Raw genomic sequence first — 17,942 nt, 5'->3', positions numbered from 1 at the left:
TGCAAAGTCAGGTCAAACAAACAATGTCGTTTCAGTTAGCTTTCCTTTTATTTCAACCCTGGCATGCGCTCGAGAACATTTTACAAGCCGCATTTGATGACTTCACGCACACAAGCACGCGCACACACACACTCGCACAGATGTTGGACTGTCACACCAGAGACAATAACTGCTCCCTCAGATGTCCTCGCACGCCGTATTACCGTTTTCAACTCTGCATCCCTGCGCGCAGCAATAGAAGCTAATTAATATATACATCAAATGGGGGCCGGGGGGGGGGGGGGGGGTTATAACACCAGGCGACGATGTTTATCGTCTTCTTTGTCGCTTTTGCCGCATTCCAGAAAACTAGGAATTCTGAAATTTCAGATATGAGCGTTGCCGTGTCGGTTGAAGTCAAGAGTTCCAAGGAGCAACCTTACTGATTGCATAACAATGTTGGCAACATTTTCCAACCGGTCCAAGGCGTACCCGCCTAGGAGGATCGGCTCCAGTTCATCCGAGACCCGAATGAGGACGAGCGCTATCGTAAATAGAGGTTGTTTTTTTTGGACGTGTCCTCTTTTTGGGACTGTTGTTCTGTTTTGAGTCAGGTTTCTGTTTTCTGCAAGTTGGCTGTGATGAGGCATTCAAATGTCCAAAATGTACTTTGGAACTGACATCTCAGTTTGTTGCTGCCTTCAAAGTTGCTCAAAGCTGACCATTTGTTTGGCATACGTGTGCATCGTTTTCCTTGGCTCAAAGTCTCGGTTCGTTCTCACCCGATGCTAAATGTCACGCACTGTGCTTGACGTGCTCATTTTTTTTTTTTTTTTTTGGCAGAAGAAAACGCGGTGTGTGGGAGAATGCAGCGCTCTGCGTTCGATTTAACTTTGCTGCAGCTGTGCGACGGTATCAAGGACAGAATTTATCTCTGGTTCTTATCCAGCTGCGTGAACGCATTCCAGGCTTGAGCAACTTTTTTTTTTTTCTGCATTAGAGAGAGCCCTTTTTCGAAATGCAATATAACGAAGCGTTAGCTGCTAATATCATCTTGACAGGAAAAGATGTCTTGGTTGTCCTTTTTTGCATTCAAGACAAATTTGCCATTGAGAGGACAAAACCCATCCACATTTACGCAACGCCGGCTCACAAACAAAAGCCGCCATTTAATCGATATATTGAAAAGATGACTATTAACCTGTGGCTCAAACCCGCTGATCTAGAAATCCAGCTCTTGGAATGTCACATTCAAACATGATGGATGTTAGCGACTCGCCTTCCAAGTGAACTTTAAGACACTGTTGATATTTCACCAAATAAATCACGTTTTCTCCCGCCGAGTACACAGCCAACAGGCACACACAGGCACATGCGCGCACGCACATCCATTCCGCGCTTAAAGACCTGCTTCCTGCAGGGCCGCCACCCATCCCCGGGAGATACTCTTAGCCCATATCGCAGCAGGATGGCTTCTGCTCCTTTTGGCTTAACAAGAGCCTGTTGTCCTAAGAACAGCTGGGACTTGCTTGGACGCAAAGTTCAGGCGAGCGAGCTGCCAGAGATATGAACGCTGCCTTCGACATAGCAGTAATTATTCCTATTCAGCGATGATTGTTTCAATTATGGTACGATACGCTTGTTTCAACCTGCCCCTTCAAGGGACGGGTGTGTTTGGAAACGCACACACTTTTTTACTATGCTGAAAAATAGCAGCACGGGCGAGTAATCTGTGATCTGTTATTTGGCTGTGGAAAATGACATTTCTATTAGATTGTAAATTGAAGAGGAGGATAAAAGACTATAATGATCAGATGTTTGTGTTTGCGTGTTGCATGCTGTCTTTGCAATGGCCCTTCGTTAAATGTTGCTCACAATGCCTGACAGTGACGACGTCAAATCAGGGATCACGTTATTGTGTCTGTTTTGCCCCACTATATGTTCGGAGGTTACTCTTTCATAATCTGCTCTTTTGTTTCTCTTTTTTTGTTGTTGTTGTTTTTTCTTCCAACTGTCAACTTTCTGCCATGGCAGATCATCTTGGGATTGAATTTATGGGTATGGAACAATCCATTTTGATTCTCAGTCCTGTATAGATACTAAAAAAAAAACAAAAAACAAACCAAAAAAAACCCCCCTTTTTCACATGCATCCGTTCCATCTGTGGTATGAACTGTGAATCATGCCGTCCCCTCAATTAACCAATGAACCCCCCCCCCCCTTGACGAAACATACCCTCACTCGTTAAAGAGTGCGGAAAACCCTGCAAGTGATTCTCCCATCAAACCCAATTAACATGGATGTCATCGCCCGCACCTCTCGTACATGTGCGTCGAGTCGGCCGTCTGACTCACATCGGCGCCGAGTCCTTCTTTTGTTTTCCTCATTCCATCTTTAACAAGCATGATATATCATGTTTGTAGCTGCCAGATGCCTTTCAACTCTCGCCTGCGTTCTCTTTGCGTATGCCTTCCTTTTCTCTTACTTCTAGACATTTCAGTATCTGCGCCTTGCCTCACTCTGTCATAAGCCGAGCTGAAATTTGCCGATCAAGTGTAAGACGTCTGCGCTGTTTGATTTAGCTTTCAAGGAACGGTTGATATGAGCATGCGGTGCTATATTTAGAGCCTACAGTCATGATTTGCTTCTGTTTGCTGCTATTTCCGTCCTCCTTTTGACAGCTCTCATTTTCATCAAGCTTTTCCAGAAAAGTACTTCAGTGGTTTGAGGGTGAAATGAACACTAGCAAAATGAATTTCCAAACCATGAGACTGTCCTCTCGTGGGAATTGAGCAGGAAATGGGACATCAGAGTCGAGCATTTTATTCCATTCAAACTCATGTGCACAAAATGCTTTTGTGGCGCACTGTGACCCCCCCAGGAAAAGACATATTTTTTAAATCAAAGCACTTAATTGTCAGGACATCAAGTTGGGTGAATTTAGATTGAGGAGACATATTGCCTTTTTTAAGAAAGAAAAATGCGGCCCTTAGTGCTTCATTTACAGTCATACCTCCGTGTACTCCAAATTCCTCCCCCTTAACATATAAAAATAGATGACGGAATACATATTTTTGTGAAGTATGTTTTTCGAATCGTTATCCGACACAAAGAATTAGCGTTTGCAAACATTCTTCTGAGTGCGGAGTCAACAAACTCATTCACTGACAGCCAATGGTAAAGCGACGGCTCTTTTGACTTCTATAGCCGTCAATGGCAATGAACGAGTTTTAACTGAACTTCATTAATCCTGTAAGAAAAGAAGTGAGACGCGCTATCATTTACAATGTCTTACTTTGCGTATACAATACGATATAATTCATTTTAATCGATATAGCGCTTTCACAACAGCTGCAGCCGTTACAGTTTTACATAATTCTGTTGCGTAGAAGCTAACGCAATGTTTTTAATTATCCATGAAAACAACCCAGTTTGTTAAAAGGACAACCGCTGTTATCTATATTATATCATAAACATAAATTGACCCAATGACGTCAATTGGCTTAGAAAACATCTATAGGAATTGCACCAATGTAACGTGTTTATTACATTATTTATCCTTCCCACTGAGGAGGGGAGAAGCTCAAACTCACGCAAACTCTTCTCTGGAAAAGCTCCCAAGTTTTAATGTTGTCTATGTGATGATGTAACACGTAAATAGTCAGGTCCCGTAAGAAGTATTTTAAAGTTCATACTGGAGATACGTAGCGTGAAGAATGAAGAGGCTTACGAGGACGCCGACTGTCTTGTCCCTCACTGTGTGTGCTGGTGTGTGTTTTTGTTGCGTGCTGTGGACAGAGGCAGAAGAACTCTACCAGAAGAGAGTCCTGACAATCACGGGCATTTGTGTGGCTCTGTTGGTGGTGGGCATCGTTTGTGTGGTTGCCTACTGTAAAACCAAGTAAGCCGCGCTCTAAAATGTAGCACAAAAATCTTTCGCAAAAACATTGCGACATAAGTGACGAATAAGTTGACCGCCACCCTTTCTCAACAGGAAACAAAGAAAGAAGATGCACAATCATCTGAGACAGAACATGTGTCCAGAACACCCCAATCGGAACCTAGCAAACGGACCCAATCACCCAGGCCCAGGACCAGAGGAAATCCCCATGGTAGATGTGAGTTTCTGAAGAAAAGCTTCTTCGGTTTTCAATGTATTGGCTCTTTTATCAGGCAGGGAATGGTCATCCAATGCCAACCTTTTTTGCCTTGCAACTTTTTATCCCAGTGATTTTTTTTTTTCCGCGCAGCTCATTGTTGCTGTCGCAATTTATAAAATAAATCCTGAAAGATCGAGCAGCTGGATGATGCATTTTTCAAACTAAGATCACCTGCAATGGTTATAGAGCATTTTAGGTTCATCCTGAAATGTTACCAAAAGCCGAATATACCTAACTTCTTGTTAGTAATATACAACCGCATTACCATAACTACAAAATATATCACAATGAAACTTTATTTTGACCCAGTACATATCAAAGAACGTTCCGCCAACTGAACGAGTCATTCGGCCTGCGACAGAAGGATCCTTCCCTGCCAGCCACACCTCTTCCAGATCTCACAACTCTTCCACACGAGCCCATTCATCAACTCACAGGTGAGCGCGCATCGGGTGTCTCAATTCCACGGGGCTCTGGAAATACCCCCCACGCGTGCCTGACACCGTTTGTGTTACTTCAGACCCGAAGAACGGACGTGGAGCCTGGAACATTCGGACAGTGTCCTCTCTGACTCGCCGGGGATGATGTCATCATCAGTTGGGACCAGTAAATGCAGCAGCCCCGCATGCATGGAGGCACGGGCCCGGCGGGCTGCACACTGTGCTTACAACGACCCCCATCGGCCGGCCCTCCAGTACGGGGACTCTTTTGACTCCCTGGGAGACTCTCCGCATAGCGACAGGTGGGACGGGACTGAGGCCCCCCGTGGCTCGTTTTTGGAGGTGAAAAATGAGTCACATGGTAATGCATTTAGTCATTTCATCAGTGTGACTTTACTCCCTGGGTTGCCAAACAACTGTCAAACAAACACACTGCGTGCATGCCAAACATTCAAAGCACAAAAACAAAGCGCCTGTATGAATTGGCGTCACCAAACCTGACAAGTTATGTCTTGCGTTTTGTGTGTTTGACTTCTTTAGCTGTTTATGTGTCAACGGAGCCAGCCTAATTCAAGTATATGCGCATGAATCGGGCCTCGGATTGCTGTGCACAGCTTGATTACATAAGCGAGATCCCCGCAGAGTCCAGTAACAAATAACATGGTTATGGCAACAGCGTCAGCGACTGCAAAATCAGCACTACTGTGGAAATCTCTCAGGCTCCCCTGGCCTTAGTGTATAGAGCCTCCTAAAGGCTCATCACGCTTCAAAGATCCACAGCGATGCGCCATCAGCGAAATGCAACTTCTGCCAAGTTGTCTATCAAATGTGTTGTGATGGTGTATTGGTGGAGCACAACGTAGAGCTGCATTTGTTAAGATCCAAATGCAAGAGCTGTATAAAAAAATATGCCTTTGCACCGTCAGTGTTATTTTAACAATCTATGTTTATTATTTCAGCTGTAGTTTGAGGTGGTGTCGAATTGTGTGTGTGAAGTACCTAAATTAGGTAAGCACAAAATTTGAAACATCTGTGCCTCACTAAATTTTCTACTTTCCACAAAGTAGTGTCTCAAATATTATCTTTTAATAGTGTTTAAAAGTAGGTCACTGGGTCATAGTTGGAGTATAACTTCAAAGCCCGGTGATGCACAAGTTGCAAGTTTGTAGCCAGTGTTGACATGACTTGCCTGACTTGTGACGTCGTTTTGTTTTGTTTTTCAATCTTGCTCCACAGTTTCCCTTCTTAGTCAGAATTGATTGTTGGAATTTTTTATGAAACCAATTTCAAAATATTTCCACACAATGGGAAAAAAATCCATCTGCAATTCATCAGAATCACCGAAAATATATATTAAAAAGCTTAATGAAAAAGAAAAAAACAGAAGTGGACCTTTAATAGATCCTTGGGGAACACCAAAGGATGATAATGATGTTAACACAGCTGGATCGCAGCTGCGTTATGTAACATACACAGCTCTCCATTAGCCAGCGATACACACATTTTGTCTGTGGGAGCATCCAGAAAGAAACCATATTGGCCTTCTTTCTGGGAGTTGACTTTGGATGAGAGGCTGCGTACACATGAGACTCGGTACCTGTCAATCACGGGAGGTGATAAAGACAAAAAAAGAAGCATCCATTCCCACATTCATGCCTATGCAATACAGAGTCTTCAATTAATTTTAATTTATTACTCTCATAATTTCTCTCAAGGGAAAATTAAACTCAGCTTCTCATACTGTTTACAAGTGTTGCACACTATGCGGAGAACCAGATCGCACACATGCAGGCATACAATGAGTGACGTCAGAGTTAAGTGGCACACTTGAGGGCATGACTGGTGGGAATGTGCGAGAAGAGAGAGAGAAAAGTCCCATTTGAGATTCAAACCTTTTAAGTTGGGAAGCTAAGCGCTACTCTCTAGACCACTGCTCTGTCATTATTATTACAAGTTAATGTTACATGCCTGAACAGAGACTCAGGAACAGGAACTCAGTCAGACACTCACATTCATTGTTTGTCCATGTTTATGTATACACATTCATTTAGTTTTTCTCTTAACACATGATATACGAAATTGTATTTGAATTCAGATCATGCAATTCTTGATTTATGAGTGCAGATCGCTACAACGTTTTTGTTCAGCGAACTTGGCTCGCGCGGCCCAACCAATCAAAGGATGTCAAAATTCTACCAACTAATTCTGTGGAGGGGGGGTTTAAAATCTGATTGATTACGGAAACAGCCCCCATGGCTAAAATCAAGTTGAATCAGCCGGCTGGGCGGATGAGAAGACACGGCAGCATGTGAAGATGTAGCATTCGCATACATCGCACGTACATATTAGAAGCAATGCAGCTTTGAGAGAAATGCCAAACGAAGAGGATAAACTGTTGAGAATAAATTTGACTTGACCGAATCCTAGAATTGTAAATGTCGGCCACTGCGGGCCTCGACAGCCTCTTGCTGCATTCTAATGCAGTCACCAAAGATGAAGTCGCTTTGTCTTTTTGCCCTCCCAACAGATATGTGTCAGCCCTCACGACACCAGCCCGCCTCTCGCCAGTGGATTTCCATTACTCATTGCCCCCGCAGGTGCCTACCTTCCAGATCACCTCGCCCAACGCCAGCCACGCCATGTCCCTGCCCCCCGCTGTCCACAACCCGTACCCCCTGGAAGACAACCAGCCTTTGCTGCGCCGCTACCAAGTGCCCCTACACGACGCCCAGTGCCAGGAGGCCTACCGGCAGCAGCGGCGCACCTATCCCAACGACAGCAGGGGCAGCCTGCCCTCCAGCCCTTACCGGCTGGCGGACGACGAAGACTATGAGACCACCCAGGAGTATCTCTCCTCGAGGGAGCAACCAAAGAGAAGCGGGTCCGGTGCACCTGATAGCCGGCGCTGGAGGAGATCCAGACTGAACGGCCACGTGGCCCCGCGTGGATACGAGGCCTCCCGGGACTACGGCTCCCGGAGCTGCCTAACAGGAAGCGAGTCAGAGGAGGACGGCGAAAGTACGCCCTTCCTCAGTATGCAGAACATGAACGCTGAGCCCTCCACCATCTACAGGCCGGTGGACAGTCGGACTCCTCAGTCGTCGGGGCGGCACAGTGCGCATGGGAACATGCAGACAAGACTTTCACACTCCCGCTCCAAACCGGACACTACACCCCATTAGCGAGTGACCATGAACCAAGATTTAAAAAAAAAAAAAAAAAAAAAAAAAAAGTCAGTATAGTATAGACCTGCATCTATAAGAAATATTTTTATTTTATATAACTGACAGATATTCTAAACAAATGAAATATTTATTTTCATTTTAGCAAAAGTTGTCTACTAGTTAACAGCAAAGACTTTTTTATAGGGAAAACTCTATTTATATGTACGTTTTGATTTACAGCATAAAGAGATGTGCCAGTTTTTTCACAATGTCAAAAAGAGAAAAAAAAAAATCGAGTAATATTGTGGTGCCTTTTGCTGTTTGCCGATGCCAGAGGGCCAGTGGAGGTTTTTGTAGTCTTTCTTATACGGACGCCTCATTTTTTTTATACACATTGATGTTTTGTTTTTGGTTTTTTTTTCTCTCTCTCTCTGGTTGAAAATTTCTTTTCTTTCCAAGTTGCATCCTTTGAGGAGTCGCATCCCACTGGAACATCCTTCCATATCACGCAATATAAACCACTTTCATCACAAAGTGTATGTTTACATAAATGTAACTCACCTGTAGGGTTTATAATTTGGGATCAAATAGAATGCCTGGTTAATGAACACCATGTCGACCATTTTTGCCATCTGATTCACGTGTGGATGCGTGTGTGCGTGCGTGTGCGTGTGTGTGTGCGCGCCACCATGCTTGCTTATATCGTTAAGCCTTCCAATGGTTGATAATGTGGTGGCATCGACCTTGAGGCTTTGCCAGTACGCATCAGAAATACACAGAACCACTGCTTTATTACAATTGGCCCCCACCCCCCAAACCCCCCCGAGTAGGCGCAGGTGAAGCTGCGGTAGGTTGTGTTAATTTATGCAGGTCATTGCTCGATGTGTTTACAGATATCCAACCCCAAGCCTGCCGCATTAAGCCTCCCACCCACCTTTTTCTGCAGGCTCCCCTCATTTGAGCCTTTTATGAGCCTCGCAAATACTGAGTCGCTTGGCACAGGGTGACCCCTGCCATCAGAGGTGGTGGGTTAAACAAAAAGATTGCATCTGTTTTCACTCAATTCTTAAGCCCCCCCACCTTTTTTTAAAAAAATCCTTTATTTCATCATCCTGTGTCCATTATGGTTTTTGTGGGTCTCTGTTTGAGGCTACACAGCGTCTCAGGATTCCCTCCCTCCTTCCTTTTTTTCCCCCCTACCCCTTTAATTCTGTTTGGGTCCTTCATGCCATCATGCACTCGTACCCTAAACACGCACATAAAGTCAAGTTGGAGGAAAGTAAAACTAGACAACACGAGTGGATTAGCTGTGAAAGGGATCATACAATGCAAAAATATGCAAACTTTCCATTTTGCCATTTGATGACATTGTTTTCTAAGAGGTGAGATGTGTGCGTAATGCCTGTAGTGTAGAATGAAGCAACACGATATACAGTCAATGCATGTTTAACACAGTTATTTTTCTTCGTTTAAAAAAAAAAAAAGAAAAGCCATCTATCGAGTTTCTTGTGCACACGCTTGATTTATCACTCGGTTTAGAGCGTTTCACTTTTATATGCACTTCCAGTAACGTCAAGTAGCATCCAAATAGTGTCTCCTCCGATAGTACTGTGTACCTACCGCTTTGTCTTATCGACAGATTTAGTCATATGAAATTCAGCCTGATGCAAGGAATCAAACACATTCACGCCCCCCCACCGCCCCCAGAAATTTTCGAAAGTCCGAGCGGAAAGCTGAAGTTGGTATGTTGTTATGAAGCATTGAAAAGAGATGCTAACGATTGCGCTGCACTTCTACCTGCTCTGTGATAATTGCACACCGGTCTTCTAATGGGGACTGAGCGTTGGTCAAATGTCACTTGCAGAATATTTCACTCTCCCTGCCTCCTAAAGCTCCTCGAACTGAAATTCTGCCATTTCCCTCACAAAACGGACCACGTTGAGGTTCCCGCCAGGCATGCTCTGCTACAGTCTCCTCTCTTTTAGTTTCAAGACACACTCCCAACTGACCTCGCGCCCCTGTCCCCAACCGGCTTGAAACACTTTTCCTCTGCATGTCCTTGTGATCAAGCTTAAATGGGTGCATGGTTTTCTCAAAAAGGAGAAGAAGAAGAAGAAAAAAACAAAGAACAGCAGCAGACAATTCTATTCCAGTGGGTGAAAGTGTATTTCATTTAACATTCAGCAATAAAAATACAGTCTCTACCCCATGCTCCCCCCCTCACCACCACTCCCTCCCCCCGGGCCCCCACACACGTCATTCCTGGAATATGCTAGAAATAAAAGAAACAATGCGAGATTGTCATAGATTGTAAAATAAAATGAAAAATGATTCCACCTGTTCATATGAGGAAAATAAATCTTTATTCATATCATTTTTTTAATGATGTAATTATTTCTGCAGAAATGTTTGCTCTGCATCTTGGCGTGAATGCACATGATCATATGAATGTGTACAACATGACATTTTTAGTGGCATTATTTTATTAGTTTTTGAAAGGAAAAACACATTTTACTTCTGTGAAAAGAAATGATAACTTAGTGCCCATATTTTATCCTTCAGAGGCGTGGAAACAACCCATTAATATATTTATACTTTTGTAAAGGTTAAACTATTTTAAAATTAACTTTCAAATAACTGCACGCCTCTCTATTGGATAAACTAAATCTAACACCTTCATAACTTTGTATTGGTCAGACGGGTGTGTTTTATCTGGCAATACATTACTGTATTCTTAAAATAGTGTATTGTGCAGTACTGTATTTTCTTGAGTTTAGCATTGGCGAAAACACACCACTAGATGGCAATACAAATTTCAGGACGAACACATCTCCCAAAAATTGGTGGGTAGGAGTCCTTATATCATTTAAACAGTAATGTAAAGGTGACCAAACCATAGAAGTAAATCAAACACGTCCAAACACATTTGTAAAACAAACCTGTGTGTTTTATTGTCACCTTATGTGAGTAGACTGCACGCATGCAACAATCTGATTATCACATCTTGCTTCAAATCAATATTTTAGTGTTGTAAACTCAAATGTGTGAGATACAGTGGCCGAGCCTCACTCAGAAGCAATGACCAATATTTACAACCTAGAGCAGGATTGAATACTTCTGACATAGATTCTAATATGTTCCAAATTGTTTTTAATTATTGACAACACGTCTTTCAATACTTTGATCAGTTGCTCTGAGCAAAAGTTGTTGCAGTAAAAAAAATATCATCCAAAGTCTTTTACAATACCATTCGTAATGAGAATATTTGTATTTTACTGATTTTTTTTTCATGCCATGATAAGTTGAGTCTGAACTGCCATCAAATGATGGAACATTTACGTGCTTTTTTGCTTTTGTAATTTAATAATGGTTTATTTTATTGTGGCATGTTGTGGTGGTATTTAAAAAGTCAAATAAGCGAAGTCCCAGGGACCAAAAGCACGACCCTTCACTCGTGAGTCACATGGCGTTTAATATAAGCGAAAGGCCAGTCTAGTTAGCAGCAAGTGGAAAGTTCAGTAAAAATATAACAGAACGTGGCCGGCGTGGAGAAAAAATGTATAATGGATAACACACCCAAAGAGAGTCTTAAAAAAAAAGGACACGAAGAACTCCAAAAGATGTTGGCGGAATGAACAGACTCGAGTGTGTTGCTGCAATATCACAACTATCCGCTGGATGGCGGTATCACCGCACTAACATTTAAACCTGCTGTTATCAAGGGAACAAGAAACATTTCGAATGAATTTGAATGAATGATTTCTTTTACAACCACAAATAAGGGCCTTCGGGTTTAGACTTGTCTTGAATATTATAATACCTGGGTTGGCATTTTTATTGACCCAATCGAATTATTACAATGTTTAAAATGTAACTAAAATGTTGACAGATATTACGAATTTGCAGCACGTCAGCACGAGGTTCTCCGAGCACCTGACAGGTAATTTGCGCGAACGTCCCTACAAACTTTTGGGGCTATTGAAGAAGCATGAAAGCTCGTATCCAATTGGTACAAACGTTTGGATAGAAATGTCCAACTGTTTAATGTTTCAGTACTGTTTGCACACCAACTTTTCAATGTTTGTTTCCTCTGTTTAGAGCGGAATGGCAAAGTCCAATTCAGTTCACCTGAACTACTGTACTTCGGGTGCGTTTAGGTTCAACCTGAAATTTCACTGGAATTCTGCGTGTATGGTGTAACAAGAACTTGGTTCAACATTAGGAAGCGTCATCTTGTTACTCATACTAACAAGTTAAACGTTTTTAATTAAAATAAATGTGCTCGTTTTACTGTACTTGTACTATGTTTAGTGCAGAGTACGTCTGTTGTACTGTGCGGTATTTTAGATGGAAAAAAAGACGACAATCGTAAATTTTTTTTCCTTTTTAATATATAAAGCGCTTCCTTTAAGTGATTTCAAACACAAAACATATTGAGTCCCTGGCATCACTAGAGTCCTCAATGCTACAATACAACCATATGTGCTACATATATATTTTTTTCACGATTGACCTTTCAATAACTAGCATTAGCCTCCATAATCCCAGCAGTCATACAGGAAGGAGGTGAGAATAAAGTGAAATCACTGCAAGAATGGCTGCAGAAAACAACAGGAACCACTCACTTTTCATTAACAATTTTTTGTTGTTGTACAATTTTGATGATTTCAGACGACCTGCTTCAGGAGATTCGCCTCTGTGTCTTGCCGAGTGGCTGCTTCCTTTGATGGTATTTTGGAGACTCGACCAGAGCCCCTGTATTGAAAGCAGATAATTCATACATGGATCAGTTTTCTTTCTTTTAATTCACTCCTCCACTGCGTGTAGTTTTGTTTTACTTTTGTAAGCACGATATGTCCATTTACCTGTCTTCCACATCTTGTATTGTGTCAGGAAGCGGTGATCCAAGTGTTTCCGGGAGGAATAAGGCAGCCACTCCGCTGATGATGGGAGCTCCTCCGTAGATTAAACCCGGCAGCCAAGGTATGTAGTCACCGCTCAGAAGCACCATGGGGGCCACCATCGCTCCCACACGAGCAGACATGGAAACCCAGCCCATTCCATTCTGACTGAGATACAACGTTAACGTGGTCGTTGTTGTGTGGTAGAATTGAAGATGTGGTAGGTACACCCGAACAGTCTGAAACTGTGAACGCCACCCCCCCCCCCCCACACCCCCATGCTTTCTTCCAAAAACATGCATGTTAGGTTAATGACAGACTCCGAATGTTCCATTTGTGTGCAAAGTCAGCTCGTGTAGGCTTTAGCTCACCCGCAGTACAGCATACTGAATGTTTAGGAGAGATCATTGGGTTTACGTGAACTTGTTTCATCATGAGATGGGTCACATAGTGCAGTTAATCTTTAGCATTTTGCCCCTGACCTTTATTTGCACACACACACACACTGCAATGTCTGTTACTGGAAATATTTATTGAATTTTAAATACTTTAAAACCATCCATTTTCTATAGTAGACCTTTTTGTAATCATTTGCAGATGAGCTGAAGTGTAACCAGGTACACTCTGAACTGACAGAGGCAAAAAAAAAAACTTTCAAGCTCATTTGAGCACATTTGGATAATTGCGAGTCTTCAATGTACAGTATGTGGCGTGTGTGTTTTTTGAATGTGCGAGAACACCGGAGTACCCGCAGCAGAACATGCAAACGCAATTTAGAGCTCTTTTACTTCCAGTCTAAGACATAATGTCATTTGAGGCATTACGCAATCAGTCAGAGTGGCTTGTCAGTGTGATTATGCCGCTCAAATAGTCAAGGAGAAAAGTGCTCAGCTGAGGGAGGTTCTGATTGTCTTAATGAGCTTATGTTCTTGCGCACATGTGCAACAACATAAACCACTTTTTTTTTCTAGCAAGCGTTTCACTTGGAATTTCCATCTTACCGAATTATGGTGGGGAAGAGCTCTCCAGAGTAAAGGTAACAGACGCTGAAAGAAGCAGCAAGACAGCCTTTGCCCACGACAGCCAGTGAGGTGCGTAGCATCTGGTACTCTGCGGATCAGTGAAATGTAAGTCTTTGCTCAGTATGCAGAGCTTCATCGCTCGCGCCCCCATTACATTGCGGATGTAAAGAGAACGTTTTTTAATACGTCTGTTAAAAAAATCAAATCTAAGGTTTTGCAGCTTGCAAGCACACCGTGTGTTTTGACATACCGTAAGGTACCATCAGATTGATCAGTATTGTGATTCCAGCAAGAATAAGTGCACCGCTTTGGGATGGGCGGCGTCCGATAAAACTCATTGTCAATGTTATGACGATTTTGGCGGGAATGTCCACTGCCCCAAAGATCACTTGAATTAAGTAGAAGTCCACACCAAACTTCTGGAGGTCCATGGCAAGCCCATAGTAGGCAAAGCTTGTTGAATGCCTGCGGAAGAGAAATAAAGTGTCCTTAAAATTTGAACATGTCAGTATCAAGGTGTGAAAAGTGCTTGAATATATAATGAGGAGTTACTTGAAGCGCTTGCATGTGAGGGTTTGCTCACCAGACTGCACAGAGGCAGATTGTCATTGACCGCATCGTGGGAGTGCGGAACAGATCTAAAACAGTGTAGGAGCCTTGTGAGCATGACATTTCTTTCTTCATGGCCTCTTGCACCATCTTTATGCAAAGAGAAAGTCATCCTCACTCAATCTCAGCTTCTATTTCCAACACAAGAAAATGTTTTCCACTTACTTTAATGTCAATTTTGTCTCCCTCCTTGCGACGTCCGTTTATTTTAGCAACACTTTTAAGGTTCTTGATAGCTTGGTCATAGTTGTGGCTCAGGACCAACCATCTTGAAGATTCATGAAACCACCTGGATGAGAGTGCATTTGATTACAGTCCGACTGTTACTTTCACATTAGCCAAACCTGTATGAAGTGGGTCCAATAGTAAAAATTCCTAAACAAAGATAACTCTTCTCCTTTTTGATTGACGCTGTCACAGACAGTATTGATTTATGATTTAAGTGTTAAGGGTGAGCAATAGACTAAAATTGACCATGGGGGAAAATTAAGCACGCATTCAACTTGAATATTTAGATATTGATTTTAGTTAGCAGAGTGAGAAAAAGAGTTGACCCACCCGACCACCCTTCAAACAATGTATTTACTTTATTTTTCAAATTAACTAAAATTGGCATTCATAAATGACTGGTTTGGGCGGCCCGGTAGTCCAGTGGTTAGCACGTCGGCTTCACAGTGCAGAGGTACCGGGTTCGATTCCAGCTCCGGCCTCCCTGTGTGGAGTTTGCATGTTCTCCCCGGGCCTGCGTGGGTTTTCTCCGGGTGCTCCGGTTTCCTCCCACATTCCAAAAACATGCGTGGCAGGCTGATTGAACACTCTAAATTGTCCCTAGGTGTGAGTGTGAGTGTGAGCATGGATGGTTGTTCGTTTCTGTGTGCCCTGCGATTGGCTGGCAACCGATTCAGGGTGTCCCCCGCCTACTGCCCGAAGACAGCTGGGATAGGCTCCAGCACCCCCCGCGACCCTAGTGAGGATCAAGCGGCTCGGAAGATGAATGAATGAATGAATGAAATGACTGGTTTAGTTGTAGTATGTGTACCTGTATTGGTAAGTGGGCTCCCTCTAGTGGTATACAAACGCGTGACTGAACACCTAAACTATCGTTTTACCGTGGCTTCAACATTTGTGTTTTTTTTTTAGTTTGTTTTTAATTCACCCCAATATATTTTTAAAGTACATTTCGTTGTGTTTCATTTCGAAATATTATTTAGGAACTATTTCTATGTAACTGTTAATGTTCAAACAGTGCACCATATCACAGTAGCTTCCAATGAAACCGCCACCTCGTTTATGATGAACATATTGGCCTACTACACACGTTTGTTTTATGTTGGTCATTCTGGTGGCACTTTGAGAGACAAATACAGTATTTGAGATGTTTGAGTACTTCTACTTTTGAGAGTAAACTAGCTGATCATAAACAGCACCTCCTGCTGGTTGCAGTTGTGTTCGCCATTTTGTCTGACTTCATTCAAGCGGCAATTAATCAATAATCAATTTCACACGCACACAATCAGCAGAAACTTTGTAGCAATTGGATAATCTATTAGTTTAGCGCCGAGGGTTAAATTCATACAGAGTAGGTAAATAAACAAACGCACACAAAAAAAATGTTATTTTGAGTTTTTCCTAAATCATTGCAGGCTGCCCATCCGCTCAACTCTGAACATCTCACCAGGAGTAGATGAAAAAGACATAGAAGGGTGATGCCGCAGCCAAGGTCAACCATCTCCAGTCCCGAATGAAGTAAGCGACAGCCGCCTGGATCAACTGTCCAAACGTGTAACAGTAACCTGTGAGAGTGCCCACCCCGGTCCGCACACGAGTCGGGATCCACTCCACAACTTTTTCCAAGAAAAAAAAAGTGTTCTGTTTTAGATGTGGCATGCTCATTTGCCCCCCCCCCCCTGACCCTCAGTCAAACTGAATTACTTACTGAGTGAGAAAGTGTTGAGGCCCACACCTGACAGAGCCATTCCACAACCAAAGCGGCACAGGCAGAAGATGGGGAAGGACTTAGAGAAAGCGGCACCCGTCCCGGCCACTGCCATCAGCAGGTTAGAAAGGATCAATAGGGAGCGTCGTCCAAACCTGAGTTTAGAGCAGAATTTCTTATATAAGATAAGATAAGATATCCTTTATTCGTCCCATACACCCGCCCCCTCAAAAAAAAAAAAAACTAAAACAAATGAGAACTGTCAGAAAGCAGTTACTTGTCTGCAAGACTTCCCAAGACAAGGGATCCCACAAGAACACCTCCCATGTAGACGGTTTGGCTCATTTGCTTCAAAGAGCGCAGATCGCACACCAAATCCCACTGAACACACCATTTAACAACTTTTTCAACACCCATGCTGAGACTGGAAACCCTGGCGGGACAAGAAAGCCCGGCCTTACCTCCGCTATAATTGTGGAGGTCATCCCAGTCATATTGTAGGACCATCCATCAGTGCATCCCTGGAGGCTACTCTCATTGTCAATGTCATTCGGAGACTCTTGTTCCGAAGTGCCATTCTTGCCCAGGAGGTGCCACTGTGGAGCAACATAGCGCTGGCAGCTCTGATGCTTGCCCGTTTGGTCTAAAGGCACGGTGACTGTCAAGATTTCTTGCGGGCTGAGCTTGAGCTGAGATAGATTTGCATGCGCGCTGCAGTAATGAGGAGGCACGGCCGCCACAAAATTCTGCAGCATGTTATGACTGGCCATCAGTAGCACCGGAGTACAGAGCAGGGTCACGTGCAGCACCTGGAAGCGGCCTGTGCTGCCCACTTGCTCAAGAAGGTCACCGAATGCCATTTTAAAGATTTTTTTTTTCTCCACAAACTGTTTAACAGCACCCGGAGTTCTAGTAGTTATGTTCCAGAAACATTTCTTGTTACACCTTGGTTGTGATCAACACAGGACCTGGAAATAGAGTTTGGAAAACAATTGCCGACCAAACAGTTGGGAATCGGATGCATTTTGTTTGCCTTTGAGTTTCCAGTGAATACGGGAAGGACTTACCTTCAGAATGTCATGAACGTGAGCTTTCAGCGTCAAACGCCTCAACCTCAAAGCTCCACAGGAGATTGCACAAGAGCATCAACTCAAATGAAAGAGCAAAAAATGAAAAGGAAGTCGGTGAAGTTGTGGCCGCATGTTAATGCAAATAATCAGCTCTCAAATTCCAGCACTTTTTTTTTCCTGAACTTTGGATTTTTGGATGTGCTATTGAGCAGAGCGCACGAGGCATTAGCGGCCTACTCGCTTAACGCCGAGCTTGAATGCAGAGTTTTTGCTGAATAGGATCAAAGTCTGGTCAGGCAAGGGAGCAGAAGTGGGCAGTTACATATGCTTGACTCATTTTCCACTCCCCTCTCCTCATTAGTTATTTCATATCTTGCAGTCTTGAAGTGCCTTGCTTATTTGTGTTCTTTTTAAATTTGCAAACACTCCAGCAACAACAAACAATAAATAGCATTCCCCCCCCAATCTTCAGAGCCAAATTTGTTAACACCATAATCGGAGTAATCCATAATGATAGGGAAAGGGAACACTTGGAATCCCAAAAAGTATCTCAGCATCAAACATGAACGTGTGGGGAAATCGGATCATAACTGTCATCTCGCCATTGTCGGAGTGAAAAGCCGAACCGCTGCCTTTTTTGTCGTGCTGACCCGTTTTGAGG

The 17,942-nt window shown here is 43.2% G+C and overlaps 2 protein-coding genes across 7 annotated transcripts in view; one reads left to right on the top strand and one right to left on the bottom strand.

Annotated features, from left to right (window-relative positions):
- Nucleotides 1-8,351, top strand: part of nrg2a (neuregulin 2a) — a 71,105-nt gene extending 62,754 nt beyond the window's left edge. For 3 of the 6 annotated variants that reach the window (XM_052047173.1, XM_052047172.1, XM_052047176.1), the window contains exons 6-11: nucleotides 2,014-2,037; nucleotides 3,778-3,880; nucleotides 3,974-4,097; nucleotides 4,449-4,576; nucleotides 4,660-4,881; nucleotides 7,107-8,351. In XM_052047173.1, the coding sequence (XP_051903133.1) occupies nucleotides 2,014-2,037; nucleotides 3,778-3,880; nucleotides 3,974-4,097; nucleotides 4,449-4,576; nucleotides 4,660-4,881; nucleotides 7,107-7,761 (1,256 nt within the window). In that variant the 3' untranslated portion in view covers nucleotides 7,762-8,351. The remainder of the gene's footprint in view (nucleotides 1-2,013; nucleotides 2,038-3,777; nucleotides 3,881-3,973; nucleotides 4,098-4,448; nucleotides 4,577-4,659; nucleotides 4,882-7,106) is intronic. The other 3 variants (XM_052047175.1, XM_052047174.1, XM_052047177.1) reach the window with 1 other exon arrangement.
- Nucleotides 8,352-12,114: 3,763 nt separating this feature from the next.
- On the bottom strand, nucleotides 12,115-17,942 carry slc22a6l (solute carrier family 22 member 6, like). The gene is made up of 11 exons (XM_052047160.1): nucleotides 17,279-17,942; nucleotides 16,673-17,179; nucleotides 16,489-16,592; nucleotides 16,212-16,366; nucleotides 15,951-16,119; nucleotides 14,441-14,564; nucleotides 14,250-14,365; nucleotides 13,917-14,131; nucleotides 13,646-13,754; nucleotides 12,609-12,812; nucleotides 12,115-12,498 (listed from the first exon to the last, which is right to left on the bottom strand). Exons 2-11 carry the CDS (start codon nucleotides 17,069-17,071, stop codon nucleotides 12,411-12,413), a joined length of 1,683 nt encoding a protein of 560 aa, XP_051903120.1. The 5' UTR covers nucleotides 17,072-17,179; nucleotides 17,279-17,942; the 3' UTR covers nucleotides 12,115-12,410.

The sequence above is a fragment of the Hippocampus zosterae genome, chromosome 16 (assembly GCF_025434085.1).
Source record: "Hippocampus zosterae strain Florida chromosome 16, ASM2543408v3, whole genome shotgun sequence".
Classification (NCBI taxonomy): Eukaryota; Metazoa; Chordata; class Actinopteri; order Syngnathiformes; family Syngnathidae; genus Hippocampus; species Hippocampus zosterae.
This window is presented reverse-complemented; position numbering and strand designations above follow the sequence as displayed.

Coding starts and splice junctions, on each gene's coding strand:
- slc22a6l (XM_052047160.1), bottom strand. CDS start 17,071: ATGGCATTCGGTGACCTTCTTGAGCAAGTGGGCAGCACAGGCCGCTTC. Junction 16,593..16,672: donor CCTCCACAATTATAGCGGAG/GTAAGGCCGGGC, acceptor TGGTGTGTTCAG/TGGGATTTGGTGTGCGATCT. Junction 16,120..16,211: donor CCTCAACACTTTCTCACTCA/GTAAGTAATTCA, acceptor TCTTGGAAAAAG/TTGTGGAGTGGATCCCGACT.